The following is a 23,214-nucleotide window of genomic DNA, read 5'->3' on the forward strand; positions in this document are numbered from 1 at the left end:
AGATCAGCCCTAACGTCACAGTCGGCGCCGCCAGCGAAACGCCAGAAAAAGGCGTATGTTCCTGACGAGCTTTCCGATTTCGAGAGTTCTATCGGATTGGAGCAAGAGGAACAGGCGGCCGAGGAGTCCTCAGACGAGGAGGGCCAAAAAAGATATTTATTCCGTCAGGACGATTTAACGGAATTAATTAAGTCGGTCAGGGCTACACTAAAAATGGAACAGCCCAGAGAACCACGCACACTGGAAGATGAGATATTCGGTGGACTAGGGGAGAGGTGCAAGCATACCTTCCCTGTCCACAAGAATATCACTAAAATAATTCAGAAAGAGTGGAGGAGACCAGACACAGGCTCCTTCTCCGCTAGAGGCGTAAAAAGAAGATACCCACTCGAAGAGGAAGTTTGCGCAAGTTGGGAAGAGGTACCTAAGGTAGACTTCCCGGTGGCCAAAGTAGCCAAGAGGACGACTCTTCCCTTTGAAGACGCCGCACAGTTAAGACCCCATGGATCGCAAGGCGGAGGGCCTTCTAAAGAAATCATGGGAGGCAGCGGCAAACATACCTAGGCCAGGGATCGCAGCCACTTGTGTGGCGCAGACCCTGGGGGTATGGTTAGAACAGCTAGAGCTTCACCTAACCAATAAGACGCCGAGGGAGCAGATCCTAAACTCCCTTCCGATCCTGCGCATGGCAACTAACTTCCTAGCGGACGCCGCGGCCGAAACTGTTAAACTTTTCGGCGAAGGCCTCAGTCCGCTCTAACTCAGCCAGAAGGGTGTTATGGCTGAAATCATGGTCAGGCGACCTAGCCTCAAAAAATAAGCTATGCGCCCTCCCGTTCTACGGCCAGTTCTTGTTCGGACCGGACCCAGACAAAATTTTAGAGAAAGCAGCCGACAGGAAGAAGGGGTTCCCTGAAGAAAAACCACAGAGAGGGAAGACCTTCTTCCTGGCTCCAATGCAACAGCCCGAGGCAAGGGCAAGACAGGCCGCTGGAGTTACCCCAAGGGGGGCAGAGGAAGGCATATCCTCTTCAACCCCCACCAGGGAGAGCCGAAGCAGAGACCCTGACGCCATCCCCATAGGGGCAAGGCTGGGGAACTTTGTGGATCAATGGGCCGCAATCTGCGAGGGGCCCATGGATCCCAAAGATCTTACAGCAGGGATACCAGATAGAGCTGGTGTCCCTCCCCAGAAAAAAATTTGTTATCACGGGAGGCTCAAAAAGACAGTTACACCTACTAAGACGAAGCGTGCGCGACTTGCAACAACTAAATGCAATATCCCCCGTACCGCAAAACAAGGAAACCCAGGGCCATTATTCCAGGCTCTTCCTAGTAAGAAAACCCTGCGGAAAACATCGGTTGATAGTAAATCTAAAACCCCTGAATACCTGCGTCCGATACAGAAAATTCAAAATGGAAACCATCTCCTCAACGATAAAGTTGATTCCCAGAGGAACCTACATGGCATCCATCGATTTAAAGGACGCTTATTTCCACAAGGGGTCCCAGAAATACATAAGGTTCGCAGTGGACATGGACAAAGGAATAGAGCACCACCAATTCAGATGCCTGCCCTTCGGGATATCCTCAGCACCCAGAATCTTTACCAAAATTATGGCAGAGGTAGCTGCCTACCTGAGGAAAAAATCGGTCCTAATAGTACCCTACCTGGACAATATTTTGATAATAGCAGAGTCCAGGGATCTAACAAAACACCTGGAGATAGTGCTAGAGCTTCTCCAATCGTTAGGATGGATCATAAACTGGGAAAAATCCAGCCTAGATCCCGACAAGCAGAAGACGTTTCTGGGAATAACGCTCAACTCAGAATCGCAATGCTCCTACCTACCCGGGGAGAAAATACAAAAAATCCGAAGAATAGTCAAAACCTTCCTACGAAGACGATTTTGCACAATTCAGGAAGCAATGTCTCTCCTGGGAAGCTTGACATCATGCATTCCAGGAGTGGCATGGGCCCAGGCCCACACCAGAGCCCTGCAGGCCTTAGTCCTATCCTCGTGGGACAAAAGGCAGTCCTCCCTAGGAGCAAGAATGTACATCCCAGGCGGGGTGAAAACATCCTTGCGTTGGTGGGCATCCCCAGAGAACCTGCGGAAAGGGGTTCACTGGCTACAAAACCCAGCCACCCACATCACAACGGACGCAAGCGCCTTGGGATGGGGAGCACATGTGGGGAACCAGTTCTTTCAGGGCCCCTGGCCTCAGAGGACAAAAGAACAGTCCTCAAATTACAGAGAACTACAGGCAGTATGGCAGGTTCTACAGCAGTTGGGGAACTTGCTACAGAACCGACATGTAAAGATACTGTCAGACAATATCACCGCGGTCGCCTATATACGACACCAAGGGGGCACAAGATCTCCCGCCCTGCAAAGCATCACACAGAAAATTTTTCACTGGGCAGAAGGCCGGATCCTCTCGATCACGGCAACCCACCTGAAGGGGACATTAAAGGGGTTGTCCCGCGCCGAAACGGGTTTTTTTTTTTTTCAACCCCCCCCCCGTTCGGCGCGAGACAACCCCGATGCAGGGACGTACAGACAGCTTACCGGAGCGCTTACCTTGATCCCCGCGCTCCGGTGACTTCTATACTTACCTGTGAAGATGGCCGCCGGGAACCTCTTGCTTCGTGGACCGCAGCTCTTCTGTGCGGTCCACTGCCGATTCCAGCCTCCTGATTGGCTGGAATCGGCACGTGACGGGGCGGAGCTACACGGAGCCGCTCTCTGGCACGAGCGGCTCCATAGAAGACTACAGAAGACCCGGACTGCGCAAGCGCGGCTAATTTGGCCATCGGAGGGCGAAAATTAGTCGGGCTCCATGGGAACGAGGACGCTAACAACGGAGCAGGTAAGTAAAAAACTTTTTATAACTTCTGTATGGCTCATAATTAATGCACAATGTACATTACAAAGTGCATTATTATGGCCATACAGAAGTGTATAGACCCACTTGCTGCCTCGGGACAACCCCTTTAAACCAAAAAGTGGACTTCCTCAGCAGGAGGCAAATAGACCCAGGAGAATGGTCCCTCTCCCTAGAGGCATTCAGAATCCTGACCAACCGGTGGGGGACCCCACAGTTGGACCTCTTCGCAACCAGGGAGAACGCCAAAGTAGGCAACTTCTCCCTCCGGCCAGGGGATCGTCCGACAGCAGTAGATGCCCTAGGCCAGGACTGGGGACAAGGGCTGGTGTACGCCTTCCCTCCTATACCACTGATCCCCAGGGTTCTACAGCATTTCAGAACCCAGGTATGCACACTAGTCCTGGTGACCCCCTTCTGGCCGAAAAGAAGCTGGTTCGGTCCTCTAGCAACATTGAGCGTCCAGGACCCAGTCACCTTGCCTACCTGGACAGATCTCCTATCGCAGGGGCCACTGAACCACCCAGGCCTAGACAAACTCCATTTAACGGCATGGCTCTTGAGGAATCCTTACTAAGAGAGAAGGGATTCTCGGAGAGAGTAGTAGAAACCTTAATGTCCAGTAGAAAAAAGACGACCCACCGGATCTACCAGAGGGTTTGGAGAAGGTTTTCCTCATGGAGACAGGGAAGGGATCGCGGGGAGTCTATCCCTGACACTCCGCTAATCTTAGAGTTCTTGCAGGAGGGCCTAGAGATGGGCCTCTCTCCGAGCACCCTAAAGGTCCAGGTCTCAGCCCTTAGCGCCATATGTGACACAAAGTTCGCAGACAACAGATGGGTCAACAGGTTCCTAGCAGCAGCAACTAGATTGCGACCTAGGCCCATAAATCTTTTTCCAGACTGGAACCTTAATTGAGCTCTAAGGGCCATGACAGCGGCACCGTTCGAACCGATCGAGGCACTACCCATAAAAATGCTTACAATCAAAACCATCTTTTTAGTAGCCATCACCTCCGCAAGACGGGTTAGCGAGCTACAGGCCTTGTCCATCCGCTACCCGTTCATGAAAATCGCAGACACAAACTAGTATTTAAAACGGACCCTGCTTTTTTGCCAAAGGTAGTATCAGACTTTCATAGGTCCCAGGATATAATAATCCCCTCATTTTTCAGTAATCCAAAGAACGAGGAAGAAAAAACCCTAAGCTGCCTGGACGTTAGGAGAGCAGTCCTAGGCTACATAGATGCAACAAGCCACTGGAGACGGGACGACAACTTGTTTGTCCAGTTCAGTGGCCCAAATAAAGGTAGCAAAGCAGCAAAAAACTCCATAGCCAGGTGGATCCGCCTGGCCATCATAGAATCCTATAAGGCCCTCGGGAAGGAAATTCCGTTAGCTCTTAAAGCCCATTCCACAAGGGCAGTAGCATCCTCATGGGCCGAACACAGCTCAGCCTCAGTCGAACAGATATGCAAGGCCGCAGTCTGGAAGAAACCCCATACGTTCGTGAAACACTATAGGGTAAAAGTGCAGCAGGACGAGGACATGGCCTTCGGGCGCAAGGTCCTCTCGGCAGCAATCCCACCCTAAGAAAACTTTAGTTGGTACGTCTCAATTGGTGCTGGCGTGGAGATGACTGGGGAAAAAATGGATTATACCTACCTGATAATCAGGTTTCCAGTAGTCTCCACGACAGCACCCGTACCTTCCCCCCCTAAGAAAGTAGTATAGTATATAATTTCCAAAAAAACCCCAGTTAAGGGAAGAATTTTAAGTTGAGCTCCTGCCCCGGCAATTCGTTAGAATCCACTGAGGAAAGTGGGGAAGGGGGGGAGCTTTTAACCTCTCAGTATGTTCCTGTCCTACCAGGAGGAGGCAATCTCAATTGGTGCTGTCGTGGAGACTACTGGAAACCTGATTATCAGGTAGGTATAATCCATTTTTTTCAGCGCTCATGTCCGCGGGGCAGGAGGGACCCGCTACGGATTCTCCATGGAGAATCCGTAACGGGCCTGATTTTTTTCCCGTGGACATGAGGCCTAAAAGGCTTCAAAAACCAGAAGCAATGCTGCGAACATCTATGAGTGAAAGACTGCGGTACAAAGCTTCTTAGGTATTCCGGTTGTCTTCTAGATATGAGCGAGCACCGAAATGCTCGAGTGCTCGTTACTCGAGTCGAACTTCCCGCGATGCTCGAGGGTTCGTTTCGAGTAACGAACCCCATTAAAGTCAATGGGCGACTCGAGCATTTTTGTATATCGCCAATGCTCGCTAAGGTTTTCATTTGTGAAAATTTGGGAAATTTACAAAAGTGATGGGAACAACACAAACGGATAGGGCAGGCGAGGGGCTACATGTTGGGCTGCATCTCAAGTTCCCAGGTCCCACTATTAAGCCACAATAGCGGCAAGAGTGAGCCCCCCCCCCCCCCCCCCGCACTGTGCGCATAAAGATCGTTCTCCTTTGCCACAGCTGTAACAGCTGTGGCAGAGAAGAACGATGTTAGCCCATTGAATTCAGTGGAGCCGGCAATACAGCCGGCTCCATTGAAAGCAATGCGCTGCGGGCGATCGCGGGATGAATTGTCGGGAAGGGGTTAAATATATAAGCCCTTCCCTGCAATTCATCCAGAAATGTGTAAAAATAAAAAAAATATATATACTCACCCGGTCCCGGCAGACGGAGTTCAGCGGTGGCCGCCGGTAGTTCTCTGAACTGCTCTCTGTAGTATTCAGCAGCTGGGGATTTAAAATCCCCGCCTGCTGAATGAGCTGCCTCTGGTTGGTCACAGCCTGACCAATCAGAGGCAGGTCTCACTCACACACCCATTCATGAATAGTATAGAGAAGCAGTTCAGGAGAACTGCCGGCGGCCGCAGCTGAACTCCGGCTGCAGCGGAAAGGTGAGTAATATATATTTTTTTTATTTTTACACATTTCAGGATGAATTGCAGGGAAAGGCTTATATATTTAACCCCTTCCTGACAATTCATCCCACGATCGCCTGCAGCCCAGTGCTTTCAATGGAGATGGCTGTATTGCCGGCTCCATTGAATTCAATGGTCAGTGCTCGTTTAATCAAGATGAGTACCGTGTGGTGCTCGTCTCGAGTAACGAGTATCTCGAACACCCTAATACTCGAACGAGCATCAAGCTCGGACGAGTATGCTCGCTCATCTCTATTCTCTTCCTTTCAAGTTCTGTTTAAGCTTTCAGGCCACGACATCTTTATTCCTGAGAGCGATCGTTTAGAACGGGAAGAGTCAGTTGGGCAGCTACCTGCCGGATCGGCATACAGAAGTAGAGAGAATCCTGTCAGACCAGCCGGGAGCTGCCCACGTGACTCTTCATAAACATAGAATAATAGTATAAGGTTTGGTTTCCCCGTACCTTACGTTGCGATCGGTACTTGGCCCTTTCGAACATAATGCTCATAGCGTTTTGGCTGCGTATGTCAGACCTACAGCCCCCCTAAACAACCTTTGAATGATAGTCACTTGATGATATCCTGGACAAGCCCCAAAACAAATAGCGGTGCAATCATTACCAATGTATATACTGTTTTCACTTATTTTGCAACTTTTAATTGAGTCTTTTGTATTAAATGATGGCTCATGTGACAAAGCGTGAACACTGGGTTATTGTGAACTGGTTTGTATGCGGTGTCTTTCTGTAGGGAAATACGGGAGAATCTCTGAATAGTGACTTCATTATGTACATAAGATTTGGCAAAACACTGCACTGTACATCGACACACATGAAGTCCCTGCGTCACCATCCTGTACATAGGAGAAGATCTATAAGGACAGAAGGCAACATGGGTGGGCTATTATGTCCAAATCAACAAATCATTTTAGCCCATTGCAGTATATACATATGGTATATTATATTCTTGGTGGGGGGGGGGGGGGTGTGCATGTAGGATGGACCTGAAGGTGGTGGTATAAAGACACACAGACTCGCCACCGATGTCTTTAGAATTAGCATGTGGTAGCTAAAGTGGACAGTAACTGCCATTTCCAAAAGCTTTTGACACGTTAAAAGTCTTAATTGGTGGGCTGTGGGTCCTGAGACCCCCAGCCATTGCTAAACCAAATCAGCAGAAGCACTCATGAGTGTCATCTCTGCTCTGTAGCTAAAGACAGCCTTTGACTTTCTATTGAGCTCATGTCCCTGTGACATGCCAAAAGTTGTTGGAAATTACAGTTACTCTTTAAAAGCAATGATTCTAATATAATACTTTATCACAAGTCCTAGTAGCTGCACTAGAAGCGGATTTTCCACTCTGGTACTGTTGAATTTGCCTTAATGAAGGTAACGATGTACTGCTGTGCATGTAGCGCCCTGGATAGTCTGCACGTCTTGTGGCCTTCATGAAGTATCAGCAATTTCAGTCCCCATTCTGCAGGAGTTTGTAGTACGCTCCTGGCTCTTGCAGGAGCTGCGCATGCTTTCCATGCTCCACCACTCGCCCTCCCTCCAGAACTAGGATCTGGTCTGCCTTCTGCACGGTACGGAGCCGGTGGGCGATGATCAGAAGAGAGAGACCCGGGATACTCTGGACAGACCTCTGAATCTGGAAGAGAGAACCATATCAGCATGGGCAGAGCAGAAGTGACATCAATCTGCTGTAATGATGGTCGTACGGCACCTCATCCTCCGTCTGAACATCCAGGCAACTAGACGCTTCATCCAGGATTAGTAACTTGGGCCCCCGTGCTAGCGCTCTTGCCAGTGCGATACGTTGTTTCTGCCCAGCAGCAAGCTGAGCCCCACTATCTCCAACATCTAGGAAAGACAAGGACCGAGGAAATTAAGATTTCTATCAGCTCTTACATTAGTGTTACCACCGTGAAAATTAATTGTTCTGACTTTCATTTGAAAAACTTATCTTCACAAGAGTTTATCAAAGTAATTGTAATAAGCAGATTATGTCTAGTCTATAGTGACCGTGGTAGCTAAGAGATTGGACAAAGGAGAGGGCAGCAAGCGCTGAGTGGCCCCTATATTACACTCTCTGTCCTTCACAATTGCATCTTCCCTGGATGGGCATTCCTCCCTGTGACCCCAGAGTGCGGCATAAAATCTCATGACCAAGTTTCCCGGTGATCAGTTTCAGTGTGAATCTACAGCTGATGGGCAAAATCCAGCGACTTCCAACGAGGCCCGGTCATCGGTGCTAGGCTAGCCGGGGGCTCATTGCCCACTGCAGGGGGTTTACTCATGTAACGGTGTGGACAGTATACAGAGAATGGAGCGATCAAGGAAAAACGTCCAGCAAAAAATGACTCTGTAGATGGAAACAACGTGTCATCTATGGCGTCAGAGGAGGATGCTAGGAATCATTGCTGCACAATCAAGCAAACTGCAGCTGAATACAACAGTGTTGCTCCAACTTATAGGTCCAAATGCACTACTTCTTTTTCCTTAGCATGGATGGGCTATAATCGCACACGACCAGTTCTAGCGCCATTGTGTCTTAAGAAACAGGTTAGATCCAAGGGGCAAAAGAGTGCAAAAATAGGATCACTGGAAAAAAAAAACCACCTGGTCAGATATATCCACGTTTCTGTTGCACCGTGCTGCTGGGAGGTCAGACTTTGGCGCAGTAGGAGCTCTTTGTGTCAGGAGTTCAGAGTGGTGGAGTACAGATGCCCAGAATTTTTTTTGGCACGCTGGGTTCTCTGATACCCATGGATGGACACTGCAACTAATTGCTACACTTCTGAAGGCAAAGGGAGGTCCAATGCTCTACGAGGTGGGTGTCTAATAAATTGGCCATTCAGTGTAAATTTAAGTAAATAAGAAAAATCTAGATATTAGTAAAACTAGTCTGGGGTCTCTTACCCGTGTCATAGCCTTTCTCCATCCCCCTGATGAAGCTGGCAGCCTTTGCTTGTTCTGCTGCTGTTATTACTTGCTGCTCACTGAGGTCACGAAGTCCATAACTGATATTTTCTTTCACTGTCCCAGCAAACAATACAGGATCTTGAGCCACCAGCGCCACCTACAGAGAACATTTTGGAATTGATTTTAAAGGCTATATACACCTTTTGCACTTTTTGTAATTGATTTTCATTAAAAATTTATGATTTGATTTCTGTTCTTGTATTGCTTTCCAAGGCGCTGCAGGCTGGAGGACCGAAATCTTAGTAAATTCCATCAGCTACAGTAAACTGATAGGTTGTTTCTACGCTCCTCCCCCTACCCTGCTCCCCTGTTCCTAGACATGTACTTGCTGTCTTTCCACTGAACTGTTATAGAGAACTGCATGACAGTACTGGGGGATGGTGGAGGAGAGCTGAGCAAAGTAAGCTACTATTACAGAGGGCTGTAATTCACTCCAGGTGCCAGCCAGCAGCTACTCAAGGAGTGGATGAGGTAGATGGTGATACAGCAGTGTAGTATTGAGTGGGTGTGGTTATGCTACCCACCTTCTGAAAGAGGTGAGATTATGCAGGTTCATGAGAGAGACCAGCTGATAGAAACTTTAATGTAGGAGAGCCTGCAAGTATAAGGCTTTCCAAATACATGAGAATGAAGACTCAATGGAAAAAAACAGGTAAGTGCATCATGTTTTTCTGCAGATATACACAATAGTTCAGACAGCGCCAACGGATATTAAACAGGCTCCAAATGTGCTTTTTCTCCTATCCCCCGTAAAAGAGGAGAGCTGCAATGACAGTAAGGGGGAACTCTCACCAGGAGAGTGAACCCCCAATAAAAACAAACGGTAGGGTTTCAATAAAAAAGCTATGCGCTCACGAAGATAGCAAACAAGTCAAGCGGAAATGTATACGATATCCGTCCTGTAAGGGACGGAAAAGGAAATATAATAGAAAGGCACTTACTCGAAAGGAGGGGGGTGTATGAAACAAGAAGCCCCCTCCTCTAAGTGCTGACTCCTCTAGGTCCTCTTAGTTGCCGAAGGAATTAGCAGGAAGCAAGTTGATTTGTTCGGTTTTATTTGTCTAAAAACAAATTTACAGGAAGGCAACGCGTTTCGGTGCAGCATGCACCTTTCTCAAGCCTATGCATACATATACATATATTTTATACATATACCGTATGTTTTTCTGCAGGGACTTAAGATGTGTCTATTGATATTTCATACACAAAGGTTTCCATAGGATTTAAATACATTATAATATACCACTGCTCATCTTGACAGGACTGTTTTTACATTACTACCTATTAAGGTAGAAACTGACAAATCTAAACTGTTCCTTTACCGGTTCAATCATAACAATTGCGTACATCATCCCAGACAGAAATCAAGATTTATTTGCACACTCCCAGGACCAAATGTATGATAGTGTCAGGGCTCGAACCCACAACCTCTTGTGTCCCAGTCGGCAGCTCTCTCTGCTAGACTTAGCTAGCACTTGGACAGTTCCCTTGGTGAACCCTAGGCTTGTTGCATATTTCTCAAGTTACCTAGTTCCTGCCTCCAGGTCCTGACCCCGACCCTGTTCCTGATCGCACTTCCTATAAAAGCCTGACTTTTCCACTCCCTCAATGCGTGATTATTGTGTTCCACCACTGTGATCAAGCTCCTGCTCATCTACTGCATATCGATACCTACTGCTATTGACTTTTTGGCGTCTATTTGACTACACATCCGTCACATCCATTTGTACTGCATTCTGTAACTTCCTGATAACGACTCCCGGCTATTCTGACTACTCTCCAGTGACCATCTTGGCTACTACACCTGGGCTCCAATCCAATGCCGGTAAGACGCTTACAGATAGAAGTATAATCCTGGCATATAGGTACATTTGGCCAGTACAGGCAGGTAGAAGGCAACCATTTTTAAGCTGTATTGGAATGCGTAGCTGATTATTACTGTACCGTATAGACCTTTTAACAATGGGAGTCAATGGAAGATGAATGTAACTTTGTGTCCTACAGTTGTATATGTCCAAGCTATAAGTCATTGGGAGATGTTCTGGATATCTAACTTGTAAATACAAGCATGATGTAACTGTCTAATACTGTGGGGTGGTCTAAGCTTACCTTACGATGCAGATACTGATGATTATAATCAGCCAGTGGTCTTCCATCAAGAAGGATTTCTCCACACTGTGGCTCATAGAATCTCTCTAGAAGTGCCACACAGGTTGTCTTACCACTTCCTGAAGCCCCCACAAGAGCGGTGATGCTTCCAGGAGGAAGGCAGAAGGACACGTTCTGTAGATCATAAAACAGACACGATGGAGGACAGATATGATAAAGTGTGAAGCATGACGAAGGTGGAAGTCAACTAACATGGTCACTATTAGAGCTGTCACCCACTTTATACCCAGGAAAGGAGAAGGCAGAAGCGGTTAAAAACCACTTCTCCCTTCTCTGAGTTCTCAGCTGTGACGAACAGCTGACAGTCCGACCTGCTCCAGCTTGATTGCAGCAGCAGAAGCTTTAAACCTGAGCTGTATTTTTGCTATCAGCCAGGATTAAAGCCTAGGACCAAGTGCTGTAAATTTACAGCGCTTGGTGCTTAAGGGGTTAAGATATCATATGACGCTCTCATATTTTTCTGTTTGGATAATGACTTTCCCAGAGTTCGAGTTGGTAAATATGCCATATAGAAATAGTCCCCATGTTGTAGTACAGCTGCTGACCTAGGTGCACTATACGGCTACAGGACTTCTTTCACACTATTGTTGTGCTTTCCGCCTTCCTCGTCCATTTTTGAGAGCAGGAATTTTCCACCACATGCTGCACTATTGTGTCTGGGATTCTCACAAACTGCGGTTTCGACCTGAGTTCTGAACATTCCAGTGGGTGCAGCTCCTAATTACTGAGTTCAGGTGTCTTAGCCATACCCAATGCAAACAGAAGCATAAAATCAACCACGCAGGCATGCAATCTCCATAGACAAACACTCTGGCAGTGGTATGGAACAGCTCAGTGGGGCATAATTACTGTTCTGTGTAAATTGTGAGCCCATCAACAAATGTAATAAGAGATACAAGACTTCTAATACACTTGTTTCATAGCACAGCATTTTCATGCGCAGTCAGAGTGTGGCCATACCACCTAAAGCTAGAGCCACCGACTTTTTGAAAAAGGACCGTCCATAATAGCAGAAAAGTTGAAATTTTGGCATTGACTGTTCATGGAAGTGACAGCCGCACAAAACAGGAACTTCTTGCAATGCGTTTTCATGCACCAGCAGCTGTACACAAGCCTAAGACCACCATGCACATTGGCAAGTGTTGGCTGGAACAGTATAAAGCTTGTCCTTGTTGGCGTCAGAGCACTTGGAGCGTGGTTTCTGGAGGGGTGAGTCAAGTATCACTATCTGCCAGTCTGATTATTGATTTTGGGTTTGGAGGACACTCTGTGAACCTACCAGAGTGCAGAGTGCCTACTATAAAGTGTGGTCAAGGAGGAATAATGGTATAGGGCTGTCTTCTACGGTTTCGACTAGGCCCTTTATTTCCAATGAAGGATAATGTTAATGCTGTGCGCAAAGCATGGTCCATGAAGTCATGGCTTGACTAGCTTGGTGCGAAGGAACTCCAGTGATCTGCCCTGACTTTACCCTACTGAATACCTACAGGATGAACTGGACTACTGCCTACAGGCCAGACCTTCGTGTCCAACGCCAGCATCGGCATTGCCAATGCTTCATTTTTTAGCATTTTACTATGCAGCCAGATGTTGCTCTAAAGTCAATAGTGAATTGTGCGATGCACTACAGGCAAGGACTTTTTCTTAAGCATTCTCAAAATGTGTTTCAGTTCTCATAATTTTGGCCATTTTTCTTTTATCCAAACGCAGACTGCTCTAGGTATGGCATGGTTTCTGGTGCTTCATCCTAGCGACAGGACCTATTAGCATGATGATACCCAGTGCAGTCTCTCTATAATGGGTTTACTGTGATCAGTCACATTACCACCTGACCAGGAGCGGCGGCACCAGTGCCACTGCCACAACTGAACACAAGGCTCTCATTAAGCACTACGTCTAGGAAGTCAGACAAGACCATTTCTGACCCTTCCCCTGAGTGCTCCTTAGTGCCTGACAGCCAGGCTCCAAAAACATACCCGCTGGGCTGCTCAGCTGGTGGGCTTAAACCCATGCCATAAATGTACAATATGGTTTAAGCACCAGCATCACCACCACAAGTATAGCAGGGGGAAAGTGGTGGAATAACAGCAGGGTCAATCTGGGGTTCCTCTAAAACGTCCCGCATGTAGCTCTGTTTAGAATACTTGTGTCTATATACTCGGCATGGGCGGCGGTCACGCCTGCTTACCTGTAAGGCCGGGATGTCTGGACGGGAGGGGTAAGAAAATGTCACGTTCTTGAACTCAAAGTTACCAAGTAAATTGTAAGGACAAAGAGATCCAGAGATGGAGACTTGAGGCTCACGATCCAGGTACTGAAACACCTTGCTGGCTGCTCCTGCCGAGTGCGTTATCTCACTAAGCATGTGAATTAAGCTCTAAATAAATGGAGAAGAACACTATTAGGTTACATAACACTACTTGTTCCCTCTCACCATGAGTAATTAAAGGGGTTGTCTCGCGGCAAGCATCAAAATTTTACATTACCCCATTCCCCCTGTCACCCCCCTGGCATAAAATAGCAAATTAAAGCGGATTTTAAACCGCTTGCTACTCACCGATCCGATGAAATAAAGAGTTTAAAAAATCTTCTCCCAAAGATGGCCGCCGGTCCTTTCCCAGGGATGCACTGCGGTTTTCTCCCATGGTGCACCGCGGGTCTTTTCCCATGGTGCACCATGGGCTCTGTGCGTTCCATTGCCGATTCCAGCCTCCTGATTGGCTGGAATCTGCACACGTGACGGGGCGGAGCTACGATGACGACGCGGTGACCAGCTCTCCGGCACGAGCGGCCCCATTCACCAGGCAGAAGACCGCACAGCGCAAGTGCGTCTAAAAAAGTAAGAAGCCAGCGAAATTAGACGGAGCCATGGAGACGTGGACGCTAGCAACGGAGCAGGTAAGTGAATAACTTCTGTATGGCTCATATTTAATGCATGATGTACATTACAAAGTGCATTAATATGGCCATACAGAAGTGTATAACCCCACTTGCTTTCGCGAGACAACCCCTTTAACTTCTGTACCCTGGCAGTATCTTACACAGCGGTGCCCACCTATGCCCCAACCAGAAGACCTTTATATACAGCAAAATGCCCCGTACTCTTTCTCCATATCATCAACGATGATGGGACGTAAATCACTGCTCTAGCCATCAGTGGAGCCTCTCCTCAGCTTTCCTCTGGCTGCTTGTGGCCATTGACGGCCTCTGAGTCTGATGTGTGATAGACAATGACTCCATAAGCTGGCTCCTCTGCCCATAGAGCACACCCAGCTTACCCAGCAGATCCAGACGCTTTGCAGGTTATTCAAGCCCCCCCCCCCCCCAAACAGATGCCTGAGCAATAGGTTCTTAGTGTTTCTATGCAGGTGAAGCTGTATTCTTCTTGATTCTCTGTTCTGAATCTTGCTGTGTACCCAGATTCCTTAAAGGGAACCTGTCCTAACAGCAAAGCCCCATAAACTATGTTATGAATCTCAAAGGTTAGGGGACAGGGAGTCCATAGAGCGCTCCGTTCCCGCACTGTGTCTTCCTGAAGTGTGTATGACTCTCTTCAGTCCGCTCCGTGCGTTTTCCCATCAATCTCTATGGGAGTGAGCGTGCATAGAGCAGACTGAAATAAGTCACACTGCTGGCACACGTGGACTTCAGCGCAGGAATGGAGCGTGCGGCGAGTGTAAACTAGCACTCCCTGACCTTTGAGCCCTCCTTTTAAACTCTACCCGTCCCAACCTCAACCTTCTATCTAATTAACCATTCTGTATAAACCCTGCCTGCCCCGACCTTGGACTATTATACAGACTTTGTCCTTGCCTGTTCATTGGTATCCCGATGCTGTGCCTTTTGGCCTACTGAGAGGTCACTACATTGAGTGGACAGACTAAGCTGCCTTATAAACAATATATGCGGAATATGTTGACGCTATATAAAGATTATTATTATTATATGTTGAATTGATGGCATTGATTAAAAACAGATCACAAGAAATATAGTCATGTAGAAACCTGGCAACACTGGATTGCTACTATTTTGTTCATAGAATCATAGAATGGTAGAGTTGGAAGGGACCTCTGGGGTCATCGGGTCCAACCCCCTGCTCAGTGCAGGATCACTAAATCATCTCAGACAGATATTTGTCCAGCCTCTGAACACTTCCATTGAAGGAGAACTCACCACCTTCCATGGTAACCTGTTCCACTCATTGATCACCCTCACTGTCAAAAAGTTTTTTATAATATCTAATTTGTGTCTCCTCCCTTTCAGTTTCATCCCATTGCTTCTAGTCTTTTCTTGTGCAGATGAGAATAGGCTGATCCCTCTGCACAGCGACAGCCCTTCAGATATTTATAGACCGCTATTAAGTCTCCTCTCAGCCTTCTCTTCTGCAAGCTAAACATTCCCAGATCCTTTAACTGTTTCTCATAGGACATGATTTGCAGACCGCTCACCATCTTGGTAACTCTTCTCTGAACTTGCTCCAGTTTGTCTAGGTCTTTTTTAAATGGGGTGTCCAGAACTAGACACAGTATTCCAGATGAGGTCTGATTAAGGAAGAGCAGAGGGGGATAATTACCTCACGTGACTCTATGCTTCTTTTAATACATCCCAGAATTGTGTTTGCCTTTTTGGCTGCTGCATCATATTGTTCACTCATGTTCAGTCTATGATCTATTAGTAGTCTTTTTCACATGTGCTGCTGCTTAGCCCAATTCCTCCCATTCTGTATGTGCTTTCTTAATTTTTCTTGCCCATATGTAGGACTTTGCATTTCTCCTTGTTAAATACCATTCTCTTAGTCGCTGCCCACTGTGCAAGCTTTTCTAGATCTTTTTGAATAGTCTCTCTTTTGCCTAGTGTTAACTATCCCTCCTAGCTATGTGTCGTCGAACTAACAATCGCTGGTAAATTTAAAGTTTTAAGTGAACTTGTCACAAAATGTGTTAAGAAAATTGTAGATCAATGTATCAGTTAATTATTCTATATTGCCTTGTAGAGCATGATACTGGTATGAGTAGTGAAAGGGTTAAAATATAACCCTTCTTTAGGCCTCCATGTCTTCTCAGGAAAGATGATAGTCTACTAGACCCCCCATGTATGCATATCTATAGACAGGAAGCTACACACTACAGGGGGTAAGTCTGTAAAGTATTACATGCATTCCTTTCTCCTGAATTCATAGTGGTCTCATTGTATGTAATAGATACACCCTAGAAGGTGTAACTTATGTTAATCATTTTTTATCTTAAGCCTATCATATATTCTATCCATCTTGAAGGTATATACGTTTTGCTATGATGTCATTTAGGCTATATATGCTTTGTCCACCTCAGAATAAAGCAGAAAATCACTTGATACCATATAAAGTTGGTTTGAGTAGAATTTCTCCTGGGTCCAGACTTCTGCACGGGATCTGGGATCGTTTCTCTTTGATAACACATAAATTCTCCTTACATTTTTGGTCCTTCGAGCCGGAATCACTCACTGCAGAGGGAGAGGACAGCCTGGCTGTGAAAAGGTGGGTCTGAAGTACTCTCCGATCATTAAAAGACCTCCGTCTTGCTTAGACGTAATTAGAGGCCAGTCGGGCATCCTGTCTGAAACAGTGACGTTTTTCCGAACTAGCCGGAGAATTTGGAAGCCTCCCAGATAACGTGTAGTAAGTATAGCAATGGTTAAACTTCTCTTCTCTCTTCTTCTTCTTCTGTATACTTTAGTGTTAGTAGAATTTACAATGTGTATTGTAAATGAGAGGCAATCATAGACGAAGGGACAATAGCAGTAGTCTATGTGAAATGTGTAAGGTAAATGAGAAGTATAGACGAATGGGTTGCCAAAGGGGCAATAGCAGTAGTCTATGTGAGACCATAGCCATTGTGAGAAGGCTACAGGAAAGAATTAACTCCGTGCGACACGTAAAAAGTGGTTAGATGACGTCATGGGACACAGGGGTGTCCAGGAACTTTACTTCTTATCTTTCTATTACTTTCTCTTTGATATTGTGTTATAGAGTAACTAAGAATATGAAGAGGGCGGCCGCCTACTAACATAATGTACTATTTGTATTGCTGTCTTATATTGCATGAAGCGAATGTGTGAGTTATTGAGATGAGTGGAATAAATAAATAAATTAAAAGTCCTAGTTGTAAAGAATTATGTGATAAAATACGGACAAAATCAGCTAAAAGATCAGCAGAAATACGGATTATCCGCTGCTGAAGTCTGGTTAAAAGAAGCCCCAAACTGTCACGCCCATATAAAAAGAGACGCCCGACAGTTTGATGAACAATTCAAAGGGTTAATGGGGAGTTCCAATTGAATGAAAAATAGAGAGAGCAGATAGAATAATTCTATGGCCAGATTGGAGTTCTGTAGAAGGAAATTAGAATGGGAGGGGAGGAGATGGTAGACCCCTTCCATAGTATAATCAGGGGGCATGAGAGATGATCCTAATGCTGCATATAATCAGCCATTAAGGAACACGTTAGTAAGTGCAGTAAAGAAGGGAATAGGAGGTTATATAATGAGATACATAGTTACCCTGAGAATGGGATCGTTGCAGGATGTTTTGCAATATGCAAAACATGCAGAAAAGTGTTACAAAGAAAAGGGTCAGAAAGTGAGGTTTTTTTTTTATACAGGGAGAGGAATGTGATATGATGGTTCAAGTAAGTCAGAGAGGTCATTGGACAGCGAGAGGATGTGAAAGTAGAGACAGAGGAAGAAGCAGAGGAAGGATGCAGCTCGGGGATTTAAATGTGTGTTTGAATAATGGAAGTCTAGTGATTTTGCCTGAGAGTGCCCTGAGAAATAATGTTCTCAGCGACCTTGGGGAAAAATGACTAGGAGGGGTCGATGTACAACACTTGGAGGATCTCATGGCAATCTCCACTGCCTGAGATAGATCTCCAGGTGAATGGGCGGATGATTACTCTCCTGGTGGACTCAGGAGCGACCAGGGCATTAACACATCCCAATATGTAGCCAATGTAAAATGTAGTAATAGTCATATCCTGGTAAGAGGGGTTAATGGCCGGACCCACAGGGAATCCCTCTGTGAACCAGTTATAACAGACCTAGAGACAAATAAGCCTGTGAATGTCAGATTATATAGTCTTGAATATGTCCAGTAAATGTGTTGTAATGAGATATTATGATAAAATTAGGTATACCTTCACCAGAGTACCTCAGGGCTGCTGTGAATCTCCAACAATTGTCTCCCAGGCTATGTCAGTACACTTAGCCCAGTTCCAGCCTCTTAGAGGTAGTCAGCGACTACTGCATGTTGGTAGTCAGCAGCAGACAGTGGAGAGCATTGTGGAGGGACACAGTCGCACTCTTGAGGTTTATTTATGAGCAAGGCCATAAAAGTAAACAGGTAGAAACTCCAATACGGTCAGCAAACGGTTAAATATTTGGGGTATAACCTGTCAGATGAAGGTAGGCAAGCAATTCTGGAGGTCCCAAAACTATGAGCAAATGATCTCCTTTTTGGGAATGAGAATGTTACGTGTGCTGCTGGGATTTGTTGTTCTATTGTGTTTCCAGCAGCACAGCACTCACAGGGTTAATGATTGAGCTGGCTGGGTGTGGTGCTGTCTGCTAGCCAATCCCCTGGTCAGTCTATATGGCCCCTCAGGTGGGCCGTCATGAATGCTTGTCTGGTGAGGGTTGCAGTGTGACTTGGTTCATGTCCATTTGTACGTTTATATTCTGTCAGTTTTGTGTCAGTTTGCTGTGTGACCTGCTATATGTGTCCTGTCCTGTTGCAGCGTGTGGTGTGAATGGTGTCCGGTTCTGCTGGACTCCTGGGTAGTGTAGGGACTAGCAGTATAACCAGGAGCCGTGAAGTGGCCTGCTAGCTTTCAACATCTTGTACAACATGTCAACCAATACCTGGTATTTATATTCAGCTTCCAATCTGGTACTAGTGGTTGCATGTTGTATGCAGTGTATTCTGGGTCTGTCATGTGGCATGTGAATGCATCCTGTTCTGGTGTGTGGCTCCTAGGATCAGCTAGGGCCCAGATCCGAAGACCGCTGGGCTGCCCTTATTAGGGCAATGCCCCCGCTTAGGTAGGGCCACTATCATCCTCCCTTGTAGCACAGGGTCAGTTGCCTGAAACCGGTGTGAGTCCCGTGTGACCCTGGTGATACCCGTGTGCGTCCCCTTTGGTCATGATCATGTGGGTTCCGTGCTTTGCTTGCCCACACGATCGTAACAGACAAACTTCTATAGCTCCTGGATCTCAAATTCTGCATCTTTGACAGCGCTTCTTACCAGAATCATCTATGATGACCCTCTGGCTGCAGCCGGCAGGATCCAGTGAGATGGGCTGTACATCTCCGTTAAAAAAAAAAAAAAAAAAAAAAGGCTATCTTACCTAAATCGTTCTTCAGATGTGCAGCAGTTTTGAGCCATGGCCTGTGTCATGTCTCAACAGGGGGGATGGTGGCACTCATATGGGAAGTATTCACAGCCTAGGGGTTTACAAACTACTCTAAAAAAAATTTTTTTGTCTTGTATTATTTGTGCTAAACAATGCAGAAGGGAGTATAAGACCAGGAGGGGGCGCCGTCCGACACATGGGGGATGCTGGGAGAGCTCTGAGTGTAACTTCTATAGAAGGAGTGACGAGCGCCATACTGGTAGATCTGCTCCCTGACCTACTGACTGCAATCCCTGCTAGCCGTCATAAACCAGCCCTGCAGTCACACCGTTTCTGCCGTCACACGGCTAAATGTCTGACCATTGTCTATGTGTATAGCATCCCTCACTCTTCACTTCGCCATACCGTGCACATCTTCACCCCGCCATACTGTGCACATCTCCAGCCCTTTACCTTCTTTATCACCCCATTACCTGTAGTATGTAAGCTCGTTGGAGCCGGACCCGCACCCCTATTGTTTCCACCAACTGATTACTATGTAACCGCGGTTCTGTGATGTTTGTCCTTTTGTCTTTCTGTATCCCCCGTCTATGTAAGCGCTGCGGGATATGTTGGCGCTATACACAAAGATTATTATAGATGTGTGTCAGATGAGGGACTTGTTGGCATTGCACACAAAGGGGTAAGGTGTGGCTAGATGCTTGCCTGGCTTGATAGTACTCCTAGTCAGGCCACGTCCCTGACGGCCATCTTAGTGCTAGTCATGGCCTGCGGCCATTTTAGTACTTGCTGTAAGACCTTCAGCCGCCGCCCAGGCGCCATCTTGGCTCCTTACATCCCATAGCTGTACCTTCTACCTGGCATCCCAATGCTTGCACTTGTAGTACACTACACCAGTGATTAGTGCCTTCTCTGAACTGCATAGGAATAGTCAGCAGCCTCCATCACTGTCCTCTGTGTGTTGATGATATGTTGTCTACCTTATTAAGTGTGTGCTATAAGGTGGGGTCAGCTCACAAATGGTTAAATCATCTGTTACATGGGAATGCTTGTTTCACCCCCACCTTTCAGCTTTAGAGTTCAGTGAGAAAAAGGGAGGGGGGGAGTGTGACTGACTCTAGCCATGCTCTGCTTGCTTGATATGAATAGACCTGTAATGAAGATGATCAGGAATGAAGTTTAGTATAAACCTGTGTGAATAGGGAACGTCCATTCTTGCTGTTATTTGTGTACATGTCCGTTCTGTGATTGGTTTGCAGTGATTTTGATTGTTAAATGGTGTTTTCAATGTGATAATGTCATGTAAGATATAATAATAATGAAGTTGTTGATAATGTGAGAGCTGAGTGTCCCTATTACGGGGAGGATAGCACAAGGATGCTGCAGTTATCTGTAGTAGTCCAGACACAGCTAAAGCTCTGTTTATCTTACTCCATCACCTCTCCTTGATAAGAGAAATTCCTGAGGGGGGGTGTTAACGTTGGAGGACCAAGCGACTGCAGATGATTGGAGTAGTAGTAGTTGTGTAAATCTTAATGTTATGCAGTAAATATTGTGTATAGAGAATGTTATTAATAATTATATGAGATAGAAAGACTTGATCCCACGATAGATGAAAGTTAATGACAAGTCCTCACGCTGTGATGAACGTAAAATGTGTGATTAAGCTTCTTAACTGTACCTACCCCCCACAGATAAGTGATCCATGTTATACATTGAGTTTGCTGCTTCCACCTGTGAGCTGGGACCAAATACCTGCTGTTGCCTCTGATCCTGGGGTTATACTTGCTTCGCGCTACCTGGTAATGGGACTGAGGCAGACTACGGGAGACTGCCTGAGGGATGCTGTGCGGAGGGATATGGGAGACTGCCTGAGGGATACTGGGCGGAGAGGAGAACCGTAAGGGCACGCTGTCTCTGGGATATGGCCTGAGCTGCAGAGGGCACGCACAGACGTGTGATGGTTGTGTGGTGACCGGGCCTAGAACAGGTGCCAGGTACAGCCCCTAACGGGATTGTGCTTGGTACAACTGATAATGCCTATATACCTCATGACCTCCGAGGGTAACAGCAAGGGCCGTGTCCGGAGAACTAGGGACACCTCTCCCAAAGGTTCCTCTGACCCATCGGGGTCCCAAGGGGGGTACCGGACGAGTATGGGACGAGAAATCGGATGGCTGCAGGGGGGTTTGAGTCTCTTCTTGCATGGTGGGTAACAGTGAATAAAAATGTAGACTGGATTATATATATATTATAACCAACAGAGATTTGTTAATTATACAAGAGATGCAATCAAGGGCCTAGCGGAACAACTAGGACACACCTTACACTTATTGCATGGCAAAATAGAATGGCTCTTGATATGTTACTAGCAGAAAAAGGAGGAGTTTGTAAAATGATTGGAGGATATTGTTGTACTTTCATTCCTAATAACACAGCACCTGATGGTAGTGTTACTCGAGCACTGGAAGGGTTAAATGCATAATAAAATGAACCAGCTGATAACTCTGGCATAGACAATCCATTCACAGACTGGTTGGAAGCTTGTTCGGATACTGGTCACAAGTCATATACTCCACATTAGTCTCTATGTCAGTATTTGCCTCCATTCTAGTACTTTGCGTTGCTGCTGTATCCGAGGACTGTTACAAAACCTTATTATTATTAACACTTCCATCACCAAAACTATGTTTCAAAATATACAAGATGACGAAGAACAGGATGATTTACTGGGTCAGGTGACCACCTTTTATGACAAGTGATGGTTAAAAGTTCTATGAAGAAAGCGCCATTTTTCTTTGATGATTTTGAAGTGTGACATTTTGATTCCAGTGCGCTCTAATTGTACCGGAGGATCGCTCTAATAACTGAGTGACATTTCAATAAATAAGATTTTATATCATGATGGACAATCATTTATATATGAAGAAAGAAACATCAATCTCATAATAAATCAAGGCCAAGCTTCTCTTGGAGGCGGGCCTAATTGTGGGTACAATTGGTGGAATGACTTTATAGATATATATATATATATATATATCAATGTAATGCTTTTATATGAAATAATTATATACTTAGTCTTGAAGTGTGAACCCAGGCGTCCTGGTAATAAAGCTTCGGGCCGTAGCCAGGGGGTCTGTGGTAGAGTCATTATATATGTGTATTTACTATTATACTGTGTTGATGTATTGATCTAAAGTGGGGAATGTTAAGAAAATTGTAGATCAATGTATCAGTTAATTATTCTATATTGCCTTGTAGAGCATGATACTGGTATGAGTAGTGAAAGGGTTAAAATATAACCCTTCTTTAGGCCTCCATGTCTTCTCAGGAAAGATGATAGTCTACTAGACCCCCCATGTATGCATATCTATAGACAGGAAGCTACACACTACAGGGGGTAAGTCTGTAAAGTATTACATGCATTCCTTTCTCCTGAATTCATAGTGGTCTCATTGTATGTAATAGATACACCCTAGAAGGTGTAACTTATGTTAATCATTTTTTATCTTAAGCCTATCATATATTCTATCCATCTTGAAGGTATATACGTTTTGCTATGATGTCATTTAGGCTATATATGCTTTGTCCACCTCAGAATAAAGCAGAAAATCACTTGATACCATATAAAGTTGGTTTGAGTAGAATTTCTCCTGGGTCCAGACTTCTGCACGGGATCTGGGATCGTTTCTCTTTGATAACACATAAATTCTCCTTACAAAATGTCACCCTTCTAAACTGTTCACAGCATGCTACCAGTCACGATAAAACCTTCCGAACATTTATCTATTCTTGCCCACTAGCTCTGCATGCCTGAAGAAGCTTCTAAGAGTCCTGATAATGAGGTCTTAAAAGTCC

At 45.9% G+C, this 23,214-nt stretch overlaps 1 protein-coding gene across 1 annotated transcript in view; it reads right to left on the reverse strand.

The window, feature by feature from the left end:
* Positions 1 to 6,446: 6,446 nt before the first annotated feature.
* Positions 6,447 to 23,214, reverse strand: part of TAP2 (transporter 2, ATP binding cassette subfamily B member) — a 38,972-nt gene continuing 22,204 nt past the window's right edge. Inside the window, exons 8-12 of the mRNA XM_066581264.1 lie at positions 13,158 to 13,346; positions 10,910 to 11,083; positions 8,738 to 8,897; positions 7,542 to 7,678; positions 6,447 to 7,466 (exon numbers count right to left, since the gene is read on the reverse strand). Coding sequence (XP_066437361.1) covers positions 7,281 to 7,466; positions 7,542 to 7,678; positions 8,738 to 8,897; positions 10,910 to 11,083; positions 13,158 to 13,346 — 846 coding nt within the window. The 3' untranslated portion in view covers positions 6,447 to 7,280. The remainder of the gene's footprint in view (positions 7,467 to 7,541; positions 7,679 to 8,737; positions 8,898 to 10,909; positions 11,084 to 13,157; positions 13,347 to 23,214) is intronic.

The sequence above is a fragment of the Eleutherodactylus coqui genome, chromosome 10, assembly GCF_035609145.1.
Source record: "Eleutherodactylus coqui strain aEleCoq1 chromosome 10, aEleCoq1.hap1, whole genome shotgun sequence".
NCBI lineage: Eukaryota > Metazoa > Chordata > Amphibia > Anura > Eleutherodactylidae > Eleutherodactylus > Eleutherodactylus coqui.